Below are 22,180 nucleotides of genomic sequence, written 5' to 3'. Positions count from 1 at the left end.
GAGATGACCTAATAGTTAGTAATATCCGACCGTTAATTCTAGATTCATGGTTCGCACTCCGATGTTAAAAAAAACTCACTCTGCACTTTGGGATCGTGGCTGCGCTATAGAAATGCCGTTCAAAATTACCCCTTCTATCAGACAAGAGTAGTCCAATAATAATGGATAGTCGCTGATGACTTAGCTCCTGTCCTATTGACTGTCATTTCAAAATTAGGAACTACTATTTGCAAATAGCCAGCCCTTTTTATAGGTATTCTCAAAAATCTTGAAACAAATATTTATGTTGCTATTCACGAAATTTTTGAAAGAAACAAATCCCTATTGTACCTCTTTCACCTCTAGTTGTTAAAAGGCATAGATCCCCTTCTAATTAACTATATTGTAAAAGAGCAGTTAAATTATATGGTTGTTACTAATATCTTTATTCTATTTGTAACTCTAAATAAATACCTATGGGGGTCTGTTGTGTCGTATTTTAACAAAAGTATGGAATGGAGTATTTTAAAACGCTGTTCATGCAGTCACTTTCAATGTTTGGATTAGTGGTGAACGATTTTATTAAAACGGCCAATATCACCGACACAATAACCGCACATGGATTATATTAAAATAATAATACTTCCTGTGTGGCCTCCTGTTAGTATAAAAGAATTATCTTATATACAACGACATCTCATATACTTTAATCATTATTAGGTTTTAGTTTCATTTTTTCTATTATTCTTGTTTCACAAGTCAATTAAGCACCACATTCGTAGCTTGCACTAACTGGTTAAGCATTAATTGAAGACGACAAATCACAAAGGAAAGTGGACAAGATAAGTATCCAATGACATTTTATTTGTCTCTACTGGGAACAAACAACACAGGTAACAAACTTTCTAGAATTACAATTCTGACAGTCAGCAGTGATGTGGGTAAGAACAATGGCGTCATCATATTTTAAAACGTTATTTGGGCTAGGTTTTTCATCCATACACATCATCTGGGCAGGCTGAAAGCCGAATTTGGGTGTCATTATGACACCCGAGTACTCCAGGTTCCAGTTTTCAGGACAAGAAGTACGTCCCACGAAGATCTTTGTGCCCAAAGAATTTTTCAAAAGACAGGTGGAACATAAAATTCCGTGTACTGTATCCGTATCTGCCTCCTCGCGCAATACCCCTCTAAGATAGGCAAGCTTTCCTTTCAAAATCCTAGAAATGCCTAAAACACTTGGAAGACATTGGTAGTTTCCTCCACTGGCCATAGATTTAGAGGGCGCCCCCGCAGCGAATCCCGTATAAACGACGTTGGACTGTTCGCTGCACACACTTTTGCCCCAGTGGGTGAACGTGGTTCCGGTTCCAGTCGGTTTCTCCCATACTGAAAAATACAGAATCGTTAATACAGCAAACTATGTCATTGAAACAGAAATAATCAAATTGTCAATACTTCACGTTAATCAAACAAACAAACAAAAAATATGTAGAAGATGTGCGAGTAGGTGGAGCCACGATACAACTGTCTTGTGAGCCATTTATTTATTTAACTGCAATATTTAAATACACAAATACAAAATGGAATAATTACTTTCTGCTACAAAATATGGCGCTTCACATCTAATTCTTTAAGAAATATTTATTAGATACAAACTCATTATTAATAATTAACATAAGTCACAGATAAATGACATTTTCGGTGTTGAACCCACAGAGACTGCATTAACTTCTAATAATGAAAAAAATTTGTTTGTTTGTTTTTGAATTTCGCACAAACCTACTCGAGGGCTATCTGTGCTAGCCGTCCCTAATTTAGCAGTGCAAGACTAGATTCCCTCTAGGCAGCTAGTCATCACCACCCACCGCCTACTCTTGGGCTACTCTTTTACCAACGAATAGTGGGATTGACCGTCACATTATAACGCCCAAACGACTGAAAAAACGAGGATATTTGGTGCGACAGGGATTCGAAACCGCGAACCTCAGATTACGAGTCGAACGCCTTAACCCACCCAGCCATGTATTAGGTTGAGGAATAATTCGTGAGCGTTTTTAAATAATTTCATTCAAGCATTACATGCAAGACTATACAATACTTCAATGCATGAACACATTACACCCAAAACATTTATTATGATACTTTATTTCATGTAATACCTAGGTATATAGTATGCATTGTTGTAAACGAAATTGCAAGAAATTAAATGCGAAAAGCAGATGGTGTCGAAAATGCTCGATTTTGTCCACTTGACATTCCATTTAATGAGCTGAAAATGAAAGCAAAAATTAAAGACATATGAAAATCAAACACACCATCTATTAGAGCAAAAAATTATCTACCAAATGACATGAAATATTTTGCGAAAGCGTTTCATTTATGAATATATTTGTTCAACTTGAAAAAACGCTCACGAATTATTCCTCAACCCAATAGTTTACGGAACTTCACACAGTTCACGGTTCTCTTAAAATAAACCACGAGTCCAGCAGTGTGCGAGATTACACTTTCGTGATGATAGCGTCCCGTTTCATTTGCGAATAACCTTGTTTAGATGTAAAGTGTGTAAATTGTTATGCTAGTTTATAGGTATAGCAAAGCTGCTAGAATTACTTATCTCCATACCATAATTATGGACTTAGAAGAACCTTTGTTTATTTGCTAAATTCAGCCAAAAGCTACTCGATGTCTCCAGTTAATCAACACCACCCATTACCAACTGTTAGTAGGATTAACCATCACTTTATAATGCCCAGAAGACTAAAACTAAGGTTATTCTCATCAAAATTATACTCAAATTGTGATATTCCACATGCATTATCTTACATTTATTATAAATAAAAAAAACACTTATTTGCTTTTATAATACGTCTTTATAGGGTTTATCTTCTTTATCCAACTTGTATTTTTTATTTATCTTTTAACGACGGGTAACGATCCCGCAGATTACAAATTGAGCGCCTTAAGCACATACTTGAGTGGAGAAAAAGCAACCAGTTAACATCCTGCGACTCACCATAGACATTAAGAGATTGATTGTCACACTTATAACCCACTCGCAACTAAAAGTGGTGATTCTTTTTTCCCATACTGCAAGAATTCAAACTCACCTTGCCAGATTCAGAACACAGAGCTGTACCGCAAGGTCAACACATACCCAGTTTCTTTCAAAAGGCCTGGCATGGCCGAGCGCGTAAGGCGTGCGACTCGTAATCCGAGGGTCGCGGGTTCGCGCCCGCGTCGCGCTAAACATGGTCGCCCTCCCAGCCGTGGGGGTGTATAATGTGACGGTCAATCCCACTATTCGTTGGTAAAAGAGTAGCCCAAGCGTTGGCGGTGGGTGGTAACGACTAACTGCCTTCCCTCTAGTCTTACACTGCTAAATTAGGGACGGCTAGCACAGATAGCCCTCGAGTAGCTTTGTGCGAAATTCAAAAACAAACAAACAAATTCTTTCAAAATGGCAAAACACGGGGATATTATATTCTAGGAAATTTCTATTACTTTGCTTGGACATGTTATCGGTATTTCACTTACATGTATGCAGTGCACAAGAAAGTACAGCTATGTTCGAATTCGTAAATAATATCACGGCTGAAAAAGGTTAAAGACATACTGCGTTAATTTCGTATTTTGTAAAAGCTAATGTCAGTTTATTGTTTCCGATTCAACAGTAATGTTTTGGTTAGGTTTGAATTTCATGCAAAGCTTCACGAGGCCTATATGCGCTTGCCGTCGTTACAACAGTAATGTACATAAACGTTAACGTTCTTAAAAGTTGGGTCAAACAGGTATACTTACCATATTCTTCTTCAGTCTGAAATAAAATGATACAGACAATAAGTATCATTATACTCAAGCAGTTCTTAATTTTTTTTTTAAGTATTCAGTTCTTTAAATGAAACAAAAATACGATGTTAAAAATTTACCACTTAATGTTATTGGATTTACGGTTACAAATGTTTATAAAATAGAAAAGCTTTAATATGCAACTCACTTTCCACAGTTCATAACATGGAACCCTTAAAGTTTAACATCAATTTCATTACCAATACTAAATTATTATATTATTAATAAACTAAGAAAAAATACGACCCTAGATTTCATTTGCGTTTCCTTTTTTATTTTTTCATTCTGACAATTATTCAAGCCAGTGGTTCCCAAAGTAGGGTTAACACAATTATCTCAGTGAAGCTTCATTTACTTCCTAGTACAATATTCGTAACTATATTTTATTTAATACAATACATATGCTTTTCCAATATTATTCCTTTTTTGAGAATTTTAAAAGAAAAAAATGCGATTAAATTACTTCAGAGTTGCTATTATTTAAAGTTTACATAAAACCCTCGATTTGTATTAAATATTTCGCTAGATTTTAAAATTTACCCTGCCAAAAGCAACAGCACATCGTTTGAGCTTAAATGACTAATCGACAACAACAACTTTTTTCCCTAACACTGTTAAGGTTATTCCCACCAAAACTGTACTCAAATTGTGACATTCCTATTATGAATAAAAACCACTTATTTGCTTTTATAATACGTCTTTATTGTTTGTCTAATTTGTATTTTCATTTATTTTTTCGATACCACATTTACATACGGCTGACATCCAATTAATGAATGATTTGATTATGAATAATTTAAATTGGTTTTATAATTTATTTCACGGGTCATTACGTCAGAATGCCAGAACAGAGAAATAACCTGATTAAGCAATATATCGAAAACAATCTTGTTATTGCAAATAAATATTATCTTGTTTTCATTTCACTCTATGATCAAAATAATTTGAAATTAGCTTTATTAGCGTTTTTTTAGGTATTACCAGTATAATTAAAGATATACTGCGTGCATGCATCACTTTATGAAAATGAATATTTTATTGAGTTACGCCATCTATCAATTTATATTATAAAAAGTAATTAATATGTCATGTTTTTAATCTGTTTATGTGAGAGCTCAAAATTTAGATTTTCAAAGAAAGATGACGATAAGGAAGCAATATATTTACATACAACTTCATGTCTTAATTTCCACAGGTTACGTATGTACTTATTTGGAGTGTTCGAAGGTCCTTCCCCATACACAGAAAAAGCTTTATTGAACTGGGTCAAATTTCCTTTAGAAGATGTGTCCAGGTTTTCTATTGTTGACCGAAAAATAACGTCAGCATTCTCGAGCTCTTCATAATACTCGTTAACCTAATTAGCAAATACAAAATGAGTTTCAACTATATCTCTACAGTATTTTCTATGAAACTCTCTGCTGAAACTTATGAATCTCAATTAAAACGTATTTCCTACAATGTGACGGGCCAAATATGTAGTTTGATGTATAGTGCAATTAAATACTTACATTTAAATGAAGTTAAATAAGTTAACAAAATCACGAGAAAGGACTGCGTTAGAAACAGTAAATCCCAACCTTTGATTAATTATATTATAACCATCAATTTTAAGCCCTAAACAAAACACATTAAGGTTAATTACTATGTTGCACCTTCCATTGCACTGAGGCCCAGCATAGCCAGGTGGTTAAAGCACTGGAGTCGTAATCTGAGGGTCGCGGGTTCGAATCGCCCGTGACACCAAACATGTGAGTCCTTTCAGCCATGAAGGCACTATAATGTCAATCCCACAATTTGTTGGTAAAGAACAGCCCAAGAGTTGGCGGTGGGTGGTGATGACTAGCTAGCTGCCTTCCCTCTAGTCTTACACTCCTAATTTAGGGACGGTTACGGTTAACGCAGGTAGCCCTCGTATAGCTTTGCGCGAAATTCAAAAGCAAACAAACAATCCACTGCATTGATTAAGCTTTACGAAGTTAAGTATAATAGCCTTAACTAGTGCCATATTAAACTGAAACTATAATTTAGCGGAGCAAGCTGGTTATAGTAATTAATTTTATTTTGTTTGGTTTATGGCTTTAAAATTTATTGTTATAATAGTTTTATGTATATGTATTTACAGCTGGTGATAAATTAAGTAAAGGTCCCCCCTAATGGCACAGCTGTATGTCTGCGGGCATACCCGTGTTGAGTAGAGCAGAGACAGCCTATTGTGAAGCTTTGTGAATAATAATTCCAAACAAACAATTAAATACATGTTTTAAAATTTTGTATCTGTATTTATTTTAAGTAAGCTATTTATTAACAAAACTTCAGTTATTGATAAAATAAATAATAAACGTGCCAGTGGTTTATACTGGAAAACAACCATATCAACCTAGTAACTGGGGTATCGAGCCATAAATGTGCCACTAAATACGGCTCCCCATTTTCAGCCCTGTGTATTTTTTATAAAACAGAAAACTATTCACGTTTTTCGGTTTAGAGGGCAAGATAAAGCATACAGGTACTGCTAGCTGGCTGCCCTCCCTCCAACCAGTTGTTTAAAATTCTAAAAAACGTGGTCTCCTCGAGAATGTTTCAGCCGGTCATTTAGCAGATCAAACACGCAAGTGTCGATCTGGTTGGAATTTTGAATTTTAAATTCCAGCAATCAACTTTAAGAAACCTAACTCGTGATGCAGGACTCGTAAGGTATTTTTTTATCAACCATAAAAGAATAATCCTGCTTACATTATATGCGCTATATTTACTTTAATATATTTCGCACAGAGCTACATCTGCGCATAGCTGTTCCTGCTTTTGCATTGATAGATTAAACAACAACAAAGCGACGTTACATACCGCTAACATTTGGTCTACTTTTGTTTGATAGTATAGTATGACTTGACGAGCACGTTTATAGCATAACCACATCTTCGAAATGCAGAACATGTTTTTACGACAACTGGTCACGAATCACAGATCGTCGAATTCACAGTCCGGATACTCTAACCACCACTAGGCCACATCCAACACTTGTTTATCACATAATATTTGACATCTGAAAGCGAGAAAAGAAACTTAATTGTATGTTTCTCTATTTTTTCTCGCTTATTTTGTATAAGTCAAAATAGAATGTGTTTTCTTGCGCTATATTTTTCAAAGTCTAAAATACGCGAGAGAACAAACGCGGGTTTATATTACAGAGCCCGGCATGGTCAGGTGGTCAAGGCGCTCGATTCATACTCTGAGGATCACAAGTTTGAATCCCCCCGTCACACCAAACATGCTCGCCCTTTCAGCAGTAATGGTGTTATAATGTGACGGTCAACCCCACTATTCAATGGTAAAAGAGTAGCCCAAGAGTTGGCGATGGGTGATGATGACTAGCTGCCTTCCCTCTAGTCTTACACTGCTAAATTAGGGACGGCTAGCACAGATAGTGCTTGTGTAGCTTTGCGCGAAATTCAAAAACAAACAAACAATTATATTACAGAAACGTGTTGTTTTAAATAATAATTTCTATGTTGGCTAGATTCATTGGTTAAAAGTTTAACGAACCAGAAATGCTAACATTGTCTTTGAATTTTTGGTCATATACTCCGATCTGCGCTCTTTAATTACGAAAACATTTTGAAAGGTCACAACTAGATCCGTTGTTTGAACACAAAATATTCAAAACCGTTATATATAGAACCTCTTTCTAGACACAGAAAAAGTTGCTGTTTCCCTACCATCTTCTCTTTTTCCTCAGTAGCATCTGTCGGTCTATTGTAGTTCCATTTAAGAAATGCAGTCTTGCTGATACGAATATCGTCAAATTTTCTTTCTACTTCTTCAAGCATTCCGTAAACAGCGCTGAAAAGTCGAAGTTTAAGATTTATACTTAATATGATGAATTATTTTCAACTTTGTAAAAGGACGTCATCATCGACAAGACATCACATTTAAATCACCAGACACTTTTCGAACTATTGTATCAGTACAGAAAACTTAAATTCTACGATAGATAGAGAAATAGAAAAACTTTACAGAAATTTAGGGAAGTAAGACTTGTCTAAAAATTGATTACGATAAAGTAACTCAAAATAAAAATTATTTTTAAAAAAATATTTCTTTGGTTTACAAAGTAATGATAGCAGGACGTAATATGATTAAAATTTCTGTTTATTACAACTACGTTTTTATATTTTACCTTCTTTAACTCAGAGAATTTTAACTGTTTTTAACTCGCATCGTTTCTAATATGTTATTTTTTCTACGTTAAAGTATGCGGGAGAAATTCAAGAAAACGATGGTTATTTGGACCATTACTGGAAGTGTACCTAGTGGGACAATAAGGACTCAAACTATATCACACTAAGGTATGACATAGACGTGCCTTTATATGACGGGACCGAATTTCTAGTCAATTTGAGGTATTGCCAAAACTGCATCAAATGCTGGAATGCCTCTAATCTTATGTTTCTGAACAGATCTAAACACTATTACATCTCTTTAGAAGCTTCGTATCGAGGTTAAAAGAAATCTGCAGTCACAAAGGGGTAAAATATTTGTTTTTCTTATCGTTGTTCAAGAGCCAAACCATGCAGTAAACAAAGGAGGACCTGAACCAACTTCCGCTAGTAGATATTAAAGTTAGGTTTAGACAATTTAAATACGTACATTAGTGCTACTTTTTTTGTGAATACGTTTCTGAATATTTTAATGGAAGTTTCTCTCCACAGCTAATGAGACAAATCTTATAACTCAGCAGTCTTGGGAACAGGAAGAATAACTAAAATGAGGGGACAACACAGCAGTCGAAAACAATAATAGTTTGTTGATGGTCATCCATAAAAGCCAAATGTCGAATTCAGGCTTGGATGGAATTTTATGTTAAATAATAAACAAAAAAAAGTGGTGTCTAACCGATATTTTACTGGTACTAAAATAACCAGATTACAATAAATTGGTAAGCCGTACAAATATGTGATATTAGAAAAAGTAAACTAAAGATGTAAGGTATTTAAATAGGTTAAAAGTAAAAAGAACAAAATTTGTCACATTTATCACAACTAGGATTTGTAGCAACATGAATATACCAAGCTGGGCCAAGTTTCTTCAGATTTTCTCCTTTAACTTAAAATAACATTAAAAGACAACATTGAGCCTTTCATCTTCATTTGGACTGTTATATCCACTAAATAAAACTAAGTCATAAAAATACTTAAAAGCTAATCCTTATCATTGAGATATTTTTCAAACTTTCCTTTAAATTAACTGCATCAGTCACACCCGAAGACAAAGGCCAACCATTCTGTTAGAAAAATAAAGTTGTCTTAACTGAAGATGACTCCTGCCCTGCCAAAATTTATATTTGTATTTCTTAGCCTTACCATTCCCACCATTAAATAAAAACACATATGATGCATTAACACTATTCATTCCATTGACAATCTTAAACACGTCAACCAGATCGTCTCTTACTTTTCGTTTCTCAAGAGAAAACAAGTTCAGAGATCTTAACATATCCTCATACACAAACTTTCCATCCCAGGTAGCGTCCTCCTTAGAATCCTTTCCAATAATTTAATGTTCCTTCTGAGATAAGGAACCCAGGACTGAAGGCAATAGTTCAAATGTGGCTTAATCAGTGATCTATACACTAACATTATAACCTCTTGAGATTTGTATTAAATTGTTCTCTATATGCAAACTAAAATAGGCCCGACGTGGCCAGGTGGTTAAGGCACTCGACTCGCGATCTGAAAGTCGCGGGTTCGAATTCCCTTCACATCAAACATACTAGCCCTTTCAGCCGTGGGGACGTATTACATTGCAAATTTAGGGACCACAAGTGCACATATTCTTCGTGTAGTTTTGCGAGAAATTAAAAAACGAACAAACTAAAATTTACCTTGCCACTAGCAACAGCACATTTCTAGGAAGGTTTAAAAGACTAATCAATAATAACAACAAAATATTTTTCTTCCATTTCGCTGTTAAGGTTATTCCCATCAAAATTATACTCAAATTGTGACACCTCACATGCATTACCTTACATTTATTATGAATAAAAGCTACTTATCTGCTTTTAGAATACATTTTTACAGGGTTTACCTTTCTCGTCTAACTTATTTGTATGTATTTTTTGACATCGTATCTAAATGCGGCTGACATCGTTATTCTAGCCCGGCCATTTTGTACGTGTAAGATGTGATTTATGGATAAATTATCGTTATATAGAAGAATACCAAGTGCAGGGTAATTGGGTTTGTTGTCGTGAAAAGATCGCAAATTGTCTAATCGCTCTAGTTATCACAGTTTGCAAAATGTGTTTGTATATACTAAAATACAATTTACATTAATGCTTTTTTAAACAGAATAAATTCCACATCTTTAAAGGCACCGTCATAAATCAATGACGTCATCTCAATGTGCCAATACGTCACTTTTTAAACATTTTTTTTTTATAAATGCTTTTTCGAATCACTTTCAACGTATTATAGATATTAGTTGTACTTAACGACATTTAGAAAGCGCAGAAAGAAACTTTTCCAGCTCTGTTGGTGATTTAAAAAGGAAAAATACTCGTTCTGTCCTTTTGTATATTATCCATGTTAAACCATCTGGATGTAGTTTTAAATTTTTCCAGTAACATATCGTTGTTGTTGTTCAAAATCACATGAATAGAATTTATAAAACAATCGAGATTAAGTTGTAAATAAGCTTTTCACCTGTTAACGATGTAATTAAACTTGTAATTAGAATCCAGCATCACTAAAGGAACAAGCTCAGCTCGAAGAGGGTTACCCTTTCCTTGGTTGATCTGCTTCACCAAGATTGGATATTCTTGAACCAAATCAATCAGTTCCTGTGGAGTCTGAGGTGGACTCCTAGGAGGCACTGTGGCAGACACATCGATTTCTACGCGATAGCTCTCTTGGAGTTCTTCTTGAATTTTCTCAAATTGCCCTGATGAGCAAATAGAAAATTATGTTTCATTACAGAATGCTTTATCAGATGTCACTATGAGCAAACAGAATTGTTAGTTGTTTATTTTTAGGTACAAATCAAAGTTTTGTTTAAAGTTGACATTATTTATTCCCATTATTTCATATGCATATATTAATAAAATTTGAAGAGTAGATTCCAATCGTTGCTGATATAATAGTAGTATTATGAACTGAATTAGAGGACGCGAAATTTTGGAGCTCCAAAATCATATCTTGTTCAGTGTAACTCTAATGATTTTGGAGTAAATTAGTAACCAAACAGTTTTACTTCACATGAAAATAAAATTGTACCATGTCAGTTATACCTAACTCATTCATTTTGCTGTATATATGAAGCATCACCTACAGATTGAGCTGAAGTCGAATTTTGGCTTTCTTTATCCCTCAAGTGCTTTTGAATAGATTTCAGGTATTTTTGCGTTACGTCAGCCAACACACTGTAATCAATATTGTCTAACCTGATATTTAAAAAAAAAAAACACCTCACACAAAGAGGTAATACACACATCGAGACATTTCTTATACTGCACATATTACTAAATAGGTGACATGTGATTAGGGAGTGTGTTACCTGGGGAGGTGCATTTCCGGATAAATACACACTTTTGTACATAAAAAGCCAAGACACTGTAATCAGTATTGTCTAACCTGTCATTTAAAAAAAAAACACCTCACACAAAGAGGTAATACACACATCGAGACATTTCTTATACTGCACACATTACTAAATAGGTGACATGTGATTAGGGAGTGTGTTACCTGGGTAGGTACATTTCCGGATAAATACACACTTTTGTACATAAAAATACATGAAAAACAAAATATGTGCACACGGAATAAGCGTAGTATTCGCTGGTATGTATGTCGTTCACGTATGCATCAGTTCAGTTTTACCGTAAACCGATTGACGAATTACACAAGGATTACAGGCTGGAGATTACCAGAAGTTCGGGGTTACCGTTGTAAACTATACCGTTTACTTTGAGCGATCGGAACCAATAAAACGCTTGCTGTATCCAGTTTACACTGTAGTACTTTCAGGTGGTTCCAAGTTAATAACACTTTCACACAGATATATAATGAAAAGCAAGCGGTTGGTAAACACAGAAAAACAGCGCTAGGTGCTCATCTTGTAAGCACTTAGCACAACCTTCGATTATGCATTTGGTATGCTTAGGATTTGAGGTTGTTTCCTTAGCAGCGAATAATGGAGAAATAAGGGTTATTTTAACTGCCATTTTAAAGCTGATTTTAAACGTATTTTGAATCTAACCATGAAGATGATGCACATTGAAATGTTTTATAATTTATAGTTATGGAATAGAACAATAAAACTTACAGTAATGTGTGTGTTTTTATCGCTGGACGAAAACTGGAAGTGCTGAAAATTTGAAATTTTCATGTGAGCTTCACGTGAACTGTTTTTTCAACCGTCTTATAGAGATGTATAATACTGGATTGTCGTTGTTTTGTTTTTTAATTAAGCACAAAGCTACGCAATAGGCTATCTGTGCTCTGCCCGACACGGGTATCGAAACCCGGATTTTAGCGTTGTAAGTCCGCAGACATACCGCTGAGCCACTGGGGGGCATAATACTGGGAGTAAGGGATATTGTTGTTTGTTATTAAATGCCGCTGTGCCACTGGGGGAAGGGGTCTAGACCTCGCTTTGACTGGTGTGTTAAACTAAGTGAGAGACAGACAGTTCTGGACTGAGTTGTCGTGTACAGAGGACGTCACCTTGTCAAAACGTAAAGACTGGAACGGCAGAAGAAGCGGAGGAACCTGAATGTTAGATGGCGCGACAGTAGGATGGGTAAAGGAAAAGGACTGACGGTCAGTTACCTTGAATGATAGTAGGACCTCACCAAATTTGAACCTCTAGATAGCCGCCATCCTTAGACGAAATCCAACTAGTCCTACTAGTGGGTCAAATAGAAGGGATATATAGGGTAAAACCAAGAACAGAGTGGATAACAAATATTAAAGAGTGGACTGAGATAGTAAAATATGAGGACATGGTGAGAAAATCACCGAACAGACAGAAGTCAAGGATTGTGACAGCCAACCTTCCTGATGAAGGCGGCATATGATGATGATGATGGTGGTGGTGGTAGAGCATCAATAAATCTACAACGCAAAAGTTCAGTGTTCAATTCCCTGCGGTGGACGTGGCAGACAGCCCAGTGTGGCTTTGCTCTGAAACAGGCAAATTAGTTTTCGCTACAAAACTACCGTTTTGCTTGGCATATAATGTTAGCACTGACTAGTTTGATGTGATGAATGACCTGTACTGACAGTTTAAAATTTGACCCCTGTACCTCTTCAGAAGTGGACAACGCCAGTAAAGCTTACCCCACTCTTGAACTTTCTCTAAGACTATAAAACTCATTTTCGAATCTCTGTTTTCATGTACTTCTATTATCGTGTTATGTTTGCAGTTTCATTTGCAGGCAGCTGTTGCAATAGCATTCATCTAGAGAAACAATGAGCAAATTGTTATTTGTGGAGCAACCTGTCTCTATACTGTTTACTTTGCAGGTTATTATGTTTTAAACTGTCAATAAGGCCGGCACGGTCCGGTGTTAGAGTGCTCGACTCGTAATTTGATGGTCACAGGTTTGAATCTCCGTCCCATTAAATTTGCAGCCCTTTCAATCATGAGAGCGTTATAACGTAACGGTCAATCCCACTATTCATCGGCAAAATAGTAAAAACGTTGGCGATGGTCGTGATAACTAGATGCCCTCCTTCTAGTCTTACACTGTTAAACTATGGACGACTAGCGCAGATAGCCGTCGTAGCTTTGCGACAAATTCAAAACACATCAACTACTAATACCAAAATAAGAATCGATCACCAATGTGTTAAATTCAGTTCTTTATATAAACTGATTAATACTATGGTAGTTTAGAAACCTTTTAGAAAACAAAAAATATTGTACATGTACTGTGTGCTATACCAGTATGAAAGTTTGTTTCTCTGTTCCAGTCTCTTTGTTTACTTTGTCTTCTTTTGCCAACGAATAGTGGGATTGATCGTCACATTATAATGCCCCCACGGCTAAAAGGGCGAGCATATTTGGCTAGTCTCTTTGTAAAGTCCATGTTTCAAGTGTACAGAAATTCAAAGAGCGGAAGAAAAAAGTCCAGTTCAAGAGAATAAACTCATCCAGACACAAAATCTGACAAAATTGAAAATTTGAAATGCATGGACTTTTGTTGACAAAATTTCCATTGCAAGTTTATAAGTACATCTGTTCTGTTTTGTTTGAAGTTAAGCACAAAGCTAGAGAATGAACCATCTAGTCTCTGCCCACCGCAGGTATCGAACCCAGTTTCTAGCGTCGTACTTCCCTGTGCTACTGGTGGGTTTTTAAGTACATGTACATTTCCTTTATTAACTAAATCATGTTGAATGACCAGTACCAATTTGGTGTTCTTACTTGAATCCATTCTTAATACAACCAGAAAGTTTTAAGACGTATTTTTTAGCGTTAAGGTTTATCCTCAGCTTAAACTGTACAGTGCATTCTTTACGCTGCAGTTTTGATCGGAAGCTGTTAATAAAAACAAAACTAACAGTGTAATGCACCATCATCAAATATTACACAATAATGTAGAACATCGTCACCCAACCTTAAACAATAATGTAATACATTACTTACCTAATTTGACACAATAATGTAGAACTTCATTGCCTAACCTGATTTAGTAATGCATTATATCTTCACCTAACTTGAGTCAATAATGTCGTACATCGTTACTCTAAGGCCCTAAAAACCGTCTAGTTTCTTTCATTTTTGTCCATTTTTCAAGCTTTAATAGTTCATATTGTATTACAACAACTGGACAGTAAAAACTGTTTATTTAGATATGTATATGTGAACAAAGGCTTGCGACTTCTGTGCCCACCTTTTGCGTCCAAACCAAGTTGCCACTAAATTTCAGATTCGCTGCCACAACTGCTTTAATCTTTTCTTTTTCAGTTCGATTAGAGGCTTTAAATCGAACCCAAGCCACCAGTTCTCCTCCATACACGAGACTTCGGACATAATGAGTGCCAACTTGGTCCTTGGGCCTTTCCTGCCATCCGCTCAAGTGTTGTATATCAGATGGAATTGTCTCCGTCACCTATCAAAATAACGTTTTGAAAATAATGCTGCAAAGTTCAACCTATACATTTTTAAAACATTATTTTAGTATTTTTCGTGCGCATATAATTCACGCCGAATCTACTCTTGGTCTTGCCAAAGATATACCATACCAACTGAAGAGCAAATTCATCATATCTTTGTCACACGTATTATCATTAATTTTTGATTGAAGTAGGCTCCATGCATGGATCAGAACTACAACTGAACTCAGTAGCGAACACAGCTAATTTATTATACTATTGTTATTAACAATGAGTAGGCAAACACCAGCACATACGAACAGCAGTGTGTAATTTTCTAGTACGTTTCACGAAGTACGGGAAAAGTAATGTTTGTTTTTGGCCCGGAGTTCGGCTCGTAATCTGAGGGTCGCGGATTCGAATCCCGGTCTCACTAAACATGTTCACCCTTTCAGCCGTGGGGGGCGTTATAATGTGACAGTCAATCCTACTACTCGTTGGTAAAAGAGTAGCCCAACAGTTGGCGGTGGGTGGTGATGACTAACTGCCTTCCCTTTAGTCTTGCATTGCTAAATTAGGGACGGCTAGCGCAGATAGCCCTCGTGTAGCTTTGCGCGATATTTAAAAGCAACATTGTTTGTTTTATTTAAGATTCATAACGAAGGTAAACTAATACGTAGAATTATACACGGACTTTACTACACGTTAAAATACCAGTTGCGAGCTTTCGATCCTTTCACTCGAGCCTTCATCGGGCAACAGTAAACGGTCGATACATTGTTGCCTTGTTCAGGTTCCGGTAAGAATACCGAAAGCTCGCAAATAGAAGTATTTTAACGTGCAGAAAATTCCGTGTACAATTACTAGAGACAAATAATGCAGTTACTTTAGAGAATAAATGTTTTGTTGTTGTTTTTTCTTACAAGAAATCACCAAGCTTGTATTCACAGCTACTGGTTACGCTTTATATCACCACATGTTTGAAGGTTACCACTGCAGAATAAAACTTTAGTGTTTGTAAGAGTAACATAAATAACTTGTTCAGTACTACAGAGGTTAAGTGCATCATATTAAAACCATGTTTAGCCTCGACACGTTCAGTGGCGGATTTAAGATTGTGTGGGCCCAGGGCTAATCATTTTGTGAGCTCTACATCCCATGTAAATTTACATAGAATAAGATTATCAGTGGGCTCCCATTAAGACCATGGGCCCTGGGGCTTAGCCCCCTCTAGCCCCTACCTAGATACGCCACAGGCCACTTTCTTTCATACTCCAACTGACTACCATGTATCTTAACAATAGCCATACAATATAGGTTCCATTGCAAAATGCTCTGTAAAAAGTTTATCACGTCCAAAATTCATCATTCTTTCTTACAATTTGGTTTGATTTATTTTGAATTTCGCATAAAGCTACACAAGTGCTATCTGCGCTAACCGTCCCTAATTTAGCAGTTTAAGACAAGAGGGAAGACAGCTAGTCATCACCACCCACCGCCAACTCTTGGGCTACTTTTACCAACGAATAGTGGGATTGACCGTCACATTATAACGCTCCATGGCTGAAAGAGCGAATATGTTTGATGCAACGGGCATTCGATCCCGCGACCCTCAGATTACGAGTCGAGCGCCCTAACCACCTGGCCACGCCGGGCCCCTTCCTGCAATATAACTAGTGTACGAGGACGAAGATTTTCCAGCACCATTTTCAACATTCCGATCGCACAGGAGTCTAAAGGCGCTGTATAGGTCAGCTTGACTGGTGTCTTTATATAGAATTACGTAAACACCCGTTTCATTCATTCTCCATCTGCTTGAGATGTGAAACAGTTGAACGGGAGATATGACTAGCAATCTTATCTTGACGAGTTCATATCCTATTGGTCTTACTATATTGAATGCTGTGGATGGCTTTTGTCTCTGTACTTTATGTTCGTAGAATATCGCCTGTTTCAAAATGCGACACTTCGCTTACGATGACTGACATACGACTTGATGCAGATCTTTTCTGGATGTGACCCAAGTTAATTCATATTCATTTGTTCTGCAATATCATTAATTAATTAATTAAGAGGAGCATCTCCCTTTTAAGATCAAAGTTTTCAATGTGAATGTATAAATACTTAGCTGTTGCACAGCCTTTCAGAGAATGATGAATTTTTCGCATCGCCATGCTACCTACGTAACGCTAAATAGTAACTAATATGTTTATACATTCAGTTCTGCCGAGACTTTATATCGGCTGAGGTTGTCACAGTAGCTACTGCTTTTGCGCACTCAAAACTGTTTTAATAATATTTGCTCAAACCTCTTATATAAACTTTATTTGTTTAGTATTTCAACTGTAAATAAAATACAACTTGCATTTGTAAAAAAAAAGAAGATATATATATATATATATATATACATATATATATACGTTTTATACATAAAGGTTTGTTTGATTTTTTTTATTTCACGCAAAGCTACACGAGGGCTATTTACGCTAGCCATCCCTACTTTAGCAGTGTAAGACTACAGAGAAGGCAGCTAGTCATCACCACCCACCTCCAACTGTTGGGTTACTCTTTTATCAGTGAATAGTGTGCTTGATAGTCACATTATCACGACCCCACGGTTGAAATGACGAACACGTTTGGTGAGATGGGGATTACAACCACTGCGCTCAGATCGTGAACCGAGCGCCCTAACCTTCTCCCTTTAGATTTGTTCCCTGCGGTGGAAACAGCAGATGGCCCAATGCTGCTTTACATACAAAAACAAACACTGAATATATACTACGTCTAAGGTTTCAATGAATTCGTCTTTTGTTACTGTTTCGTGCTCGACTTTACGAGCATTTCGACGAAGTTCTCTCCACTTTCGCTGTCTTTCAAATACGATCCGGCCCCGCTAACTCCACTGAGCCGCTCTTTACACGAAGAGACAGGTCCCCTGAGACGTCCAAGAAATCTCGAGCTTCTGATGATGTTTCGATTAAACGATACTGGGACCTTGTGAAACTTCGGTCAATAGTCTAAAGAAAACAATAAAAACAAAATTAATATTTGGTCGCCAACGTCACTTTTCAAAAACAACATAAATGTTTTGTTTATCACAGTACACATTTCGTAGCATCAATTTCATAAAGTATTATTCTCGTAATAACAATACAAACATCGTATTTCAGGCCTAGCTTTTGGTTCTTGGTAAATTAAACTATCTTTAACTTGGAGCATGTACGTTACCCTGCACCAAGATTATATCCTCTCAAATCCTAAGCAACAGTCTTTCAGTTATGATATATTTGTATATATTTTTAATGTAGTGTTACTACATATTAAGTAATCTTAACATAAAGATGATCCACTTTGTATATGTCTTAGCATTCATTATCCACAATTAACTGCCTTGATTACCATAGTTTTTGGTGTGATAACTACAAACCATCTGAAGGTGTACATGGAATATTTTATTTTAGGACTTTTTTTCCCCAATAAAGGCATAAAAATGTCCTTAAAAAACGTTTCCAGTTTTTAATATACTTTGAGCTTTTAATTTATGTACACGAGCATTCAATCCTTTAAAAGAGTCATTTATTATCTTTCACAAAACAAAGTATACCAATCTAACGAGGCCATTAGGGGTTTAATAACAAAAGAAAGAATGAAGGGAAACATTATTCAATATTGTCCTTCATACAATTTTTGTTTCCTTAAAGGATATATTCTCAGCTAATATGTCATAATGACACAAGCTATATTTATCTATTTGTCTGATTCTGGGAATTGTGTACAAATCAAAATGAAACAACTCTACCTAAGATAGGTAGATGGTCTTTCACCGTGGCATATATTACCTAATACCTACATTAGTCCTTGATGTAGCAAGTTTAGGAGTTTAAACACACTTAGTCCAGAAACCATATCGCAATAATTTGGGCTTACCAAGACCTTGTCCCTAAGACTGCTTAAATTGAAGACGTCTATGGCAGATTTTTCATATTTTAACAGGTTAAAAGTCGCTCCAAGATACAAGGTCACCGTGGTTAATATGGGGATTAACGCTGTCATCCTAATATTTGGCCTAAAAAATAATACATGAATAGCTCACACTTTGCGCTAATAATACAGAAAAAATCTTATCTTAATTTTAAATAATCGTATGAAATAATATATTCAATATTTCAATGAATTATATTAATTCCGCAAGAACGTTTACATGTATATACCATTAGTGGCACATACAATGTCCAGAACAATGAACAAACAGTCATTCTTAGTCATATGATACATTTATTTAAACATAAATGCTTTTGCTCTCGGTTTTATTCGCTTTAGCACAAAACAGTGAAAACGGGCTATCTGCGCTGCGCCTGTCGCAGGGACAGAACTTATGATCCACCATAGTTTTTTTTGTTTGCTGTTAAGTTCGAAGTTACGGAATGAGCTATCTATGCTGTACCTCCACGGGTATCGAAATTGGGTTTATAGCTTTATATACCCATAGATTAACTGCTGGGGGAGCCACCACGAGTGTGTTTAAATATTTAAAAGTCCATTTTAAATCTATGAAAAAATGTTTATATTGTTGCGTTTATTTCAACGGTATTTCTAATATTGTTGTAGTTCACAACTTCAAGTGATTCCAACAACATTACCCCGCTAGTACAGCGGTATGTCTCCGATTTACAACGCTAAAATCAGTTCGATTCCCCCGGTGGGCTGAGCAGATAGCGCTTTGTGGCTTTGTTATAAGAAAACACACTCCAACAACATTGGGCCCGGCATGACTAGGTGGTTAAGACATTCGACTCGTAATCTGAGGATCGCGGGTTCGAGTCCCCATTATACCAAATATGCTCGCCCTTTCAGCTGTGAGACGTTATAATGGTACGGTCAATCCCACTATTCGTTGGTAAAAGAGCAGCCCAAAACTTGGCGGTGGGTGGTGATGACTAGGTGCCTTCTCTCTCAGTCTCACACTGCTAAATTAGGGACGGCTAACGCAAATATCCCTCGTGTAGCTTTGTGCGAAATTCAAATAAAACTCACAACAATGACTTCTACAAAATTTAGCTGTCGTGAATAATTTTATATTTGATTTCTTATAAAGTTTTCTACAGAAGAACAACAAGCGCTCACGATGACTCAACAGTAAGACTGGAGGCTTTTCACGTTGTGTGTCGGTGCCGGTGGTGGACGAAACAAAATTAGACCATTACGAAACCTTACGCTTAGAAAAACAAGCAAACAAAATAATTATAAACTTAACAGACGCACGATGTAACTCTCGAAATTTTCCATAGATAATAAACCTGTGAAACTTCACACGAAACACATTTAAGTAAAACATTTGACGTGTTACGAAAGTAGGGTCCGGTATGGCCAAGCGTGTTAGCAGGCGCGCGACTCCTAATCTGAGGGTCGCGGGTTCGCATCCCATCGCGCCAAACATGCTCGCCCTTTCAGCCGTGGGGCGTTATAATGTGACGGTCAATCCCACTATTCGTTGGTAAAAGAGTAGCCCAAGAGTTGGCGGTGGTGATGACTAGCTGCCTTCCCTCTAGTCTTACACTACTAAATTAGGGACGGCTAGCACGGATAGCCCTCGAGTAGCTTTCTGCGAAATTCAAACAAACAAACAAGTTACGAAAGTAAACTGATTTCGTAGAAAATCCTATGTGTAAAAACTCTCAACTTCAGTCACCAAATTTATTAAGAGATTAGAATAAACTTCTACCTTTAAAAACTACATTATCAGTACAAAAATGTTGGATCAATTTAAATGTTACTTAAAAGTGTTTATGTAGTTTTATAGAAAAGCTTTTTATAAGTTCATTAAAATACCTTATAAAAAAGCCCCTTCAGTGGCTCAACGGCATGTCTGCGGACTTACAACGCTAAAAACCGGGTTTCGATACCCGTGGTGGGCAGAGCACAGATAGCCCAAAACAAAAAAAAAAACCTTATAAAAAATTGCCAGTCCTCTCTCAGAACCCTTCAAAGCACAGATCAAAATAGGCACTGTATTATATCTACACGACTTAAAACCGCCCTCCGAGTTTACTAACATATTATCTACTGCACAACTTAAAAAAAAAAAATTATACTACCCTCCGTAGGTCAGCCGCAAACATGAATATTTATAATTTTGTGGTTGATACCTGCACTGGGAACAGCACGGATTCAGTTATGAAAGTTTGCGGCTAACAGCAAACAAACAAATTAATAGAGAAAAAAAAAACATTCCTGAACCTTTATTAAGTTAATTAATTAATTAGGTTACAGAAATTTGATAATTTCGTACAAGGTTTTGGTTGTTAGTACAAATATAAAACTATTTACCTCTTCTCAATGAAGCTCTTTAACTCGGTTAGCTATGGAAGAGAGTTTTAAACCACCAGGTGGCACGAGGCAGTTCTTTATGCAACATATCCGGTTGAGGAAGCTTATCACTTGCACAGTAGTAGAGCATGCGCAGAAATTTCGCCTGCATAAAGGACATATGTTTTATTTTAATTGTTCACAACGATAACACTAATTGTCAAAGCTTAGAGTTATACGAGTAAAAAAGACAAAGAAATCAGATTATTATGAAGTCATTGAGAATGAAAATCGGACATCCAGTATTACACAAAATGTGTTAATGTGTAAAATTAAACTTCGAAGAAAATAACAGTGCTTGATAGTATATATCAAAATGTATAGCTAATTAAACATTAAACAGGATAAATTAAAAATGTATTATCCACAAAACATTCCTTAATTAGTAGTTCCAAATCATTTAAAACTTTAAATATTGTAACTTCATTTTCATCGTGCTCAAAAAAATTAGACACCCTAAGAATATTGCATAAGGTTGCCACAATATATATCTTTACCACCAGATGACGCTAACATTCAAATATAAGGAAAGATATTCGCGAAATGAAAACGATATGTTTTGTGTGGCTGGTTTTGAATTTCGCGCAAAGCTAACGAGGGTTATCTGAGTTAGCCCTCCCTAATTTGTCAGTGTAAGACTAGAGGGAAGACACCTAGTCATCAACACCACGCTACCAACTTTGGGCTTCTTTACCAACGTATAGTGGGATTGACCGTAACATTATAACACCTCCACGATGTGACGGGGATTCGAATCCGTCACACTCGGATTACGAGTCGAGTGCTTTAACCACCTGGCCATGCCGGGCCAAAACGTTTGTACACCTGGCTACTGAACTTGAACAAATGGAACCCAACGAGATAGCGATGAAGTGACATAGCAC

General features: G+C 36.4%; 1 protein-coding gene and 1 long non-coding RNA gene across 2 annotated transcripts; both read right to left on the bottom strand.

Moving 5' to 3' along the window:
• Positions 1-822: 822 nt before the first annotated feature.
• LOC143233399 (uncharacterized) lies at positions 823-14,906 on the bottom strand. Its single transcript, XM_076469601.1, has 7 exons — positions 14,853-14,906; positions 14,729-14,753; positions 10,536-10,773; positions 7,551-7,674; positions 5,003-5,188; positions 3,784-3,799; positions 823-1,368 (listed from the first exon to the last, which is right to left on the bottom strand). The coding sequence occupies exons 1-7, from the start codon at positions 14,904-14,906 to the stop codon at positions 851-853; spliced, it is 1,161 nt and encodes a 386-aa protein (XP_076325716.1). The 3' UTR covers positions 823-850.
• A 2,885-nt stretch (positions 14,907-17,791) lies between these two features.
• On the bottom strand, positions 17,792-21,363 carry LOC143229326 (uncharacterized). The gene is made up of 3 exons (XR_013015799.1): positions 21,258-21,363; positions 18,858-18,996; positions 17,792-17,947 (listed from the first exon to the last, which is right to left on the bottom strand). It is a non-coding gene; the product is annotated as an uncharacterized LOC143229326 (long non-coding RNA).
• Positions 21,364-22,180: the final 817 nt, after the last annotated feature.

Source organism: Tachypleus tridentatus, chromosome 1, assembly GCF_004210375.1.
Source record: "Tachypleus tridentatus isolate NWPU-2018 chromosome 1, ASM421037v1, whole genome shotgun sequence".
In the NCBI taxonomy this organism is placed as follows: Eukaryota; Metazoa; Arthropoda; class Merostomata; order Xiphosura; family Limulidae; genus Tachypleus; species Tachypleus tridentatus.
This window is presented reverse-complemented; position numbering and strand designations above follow the sequence as displayed.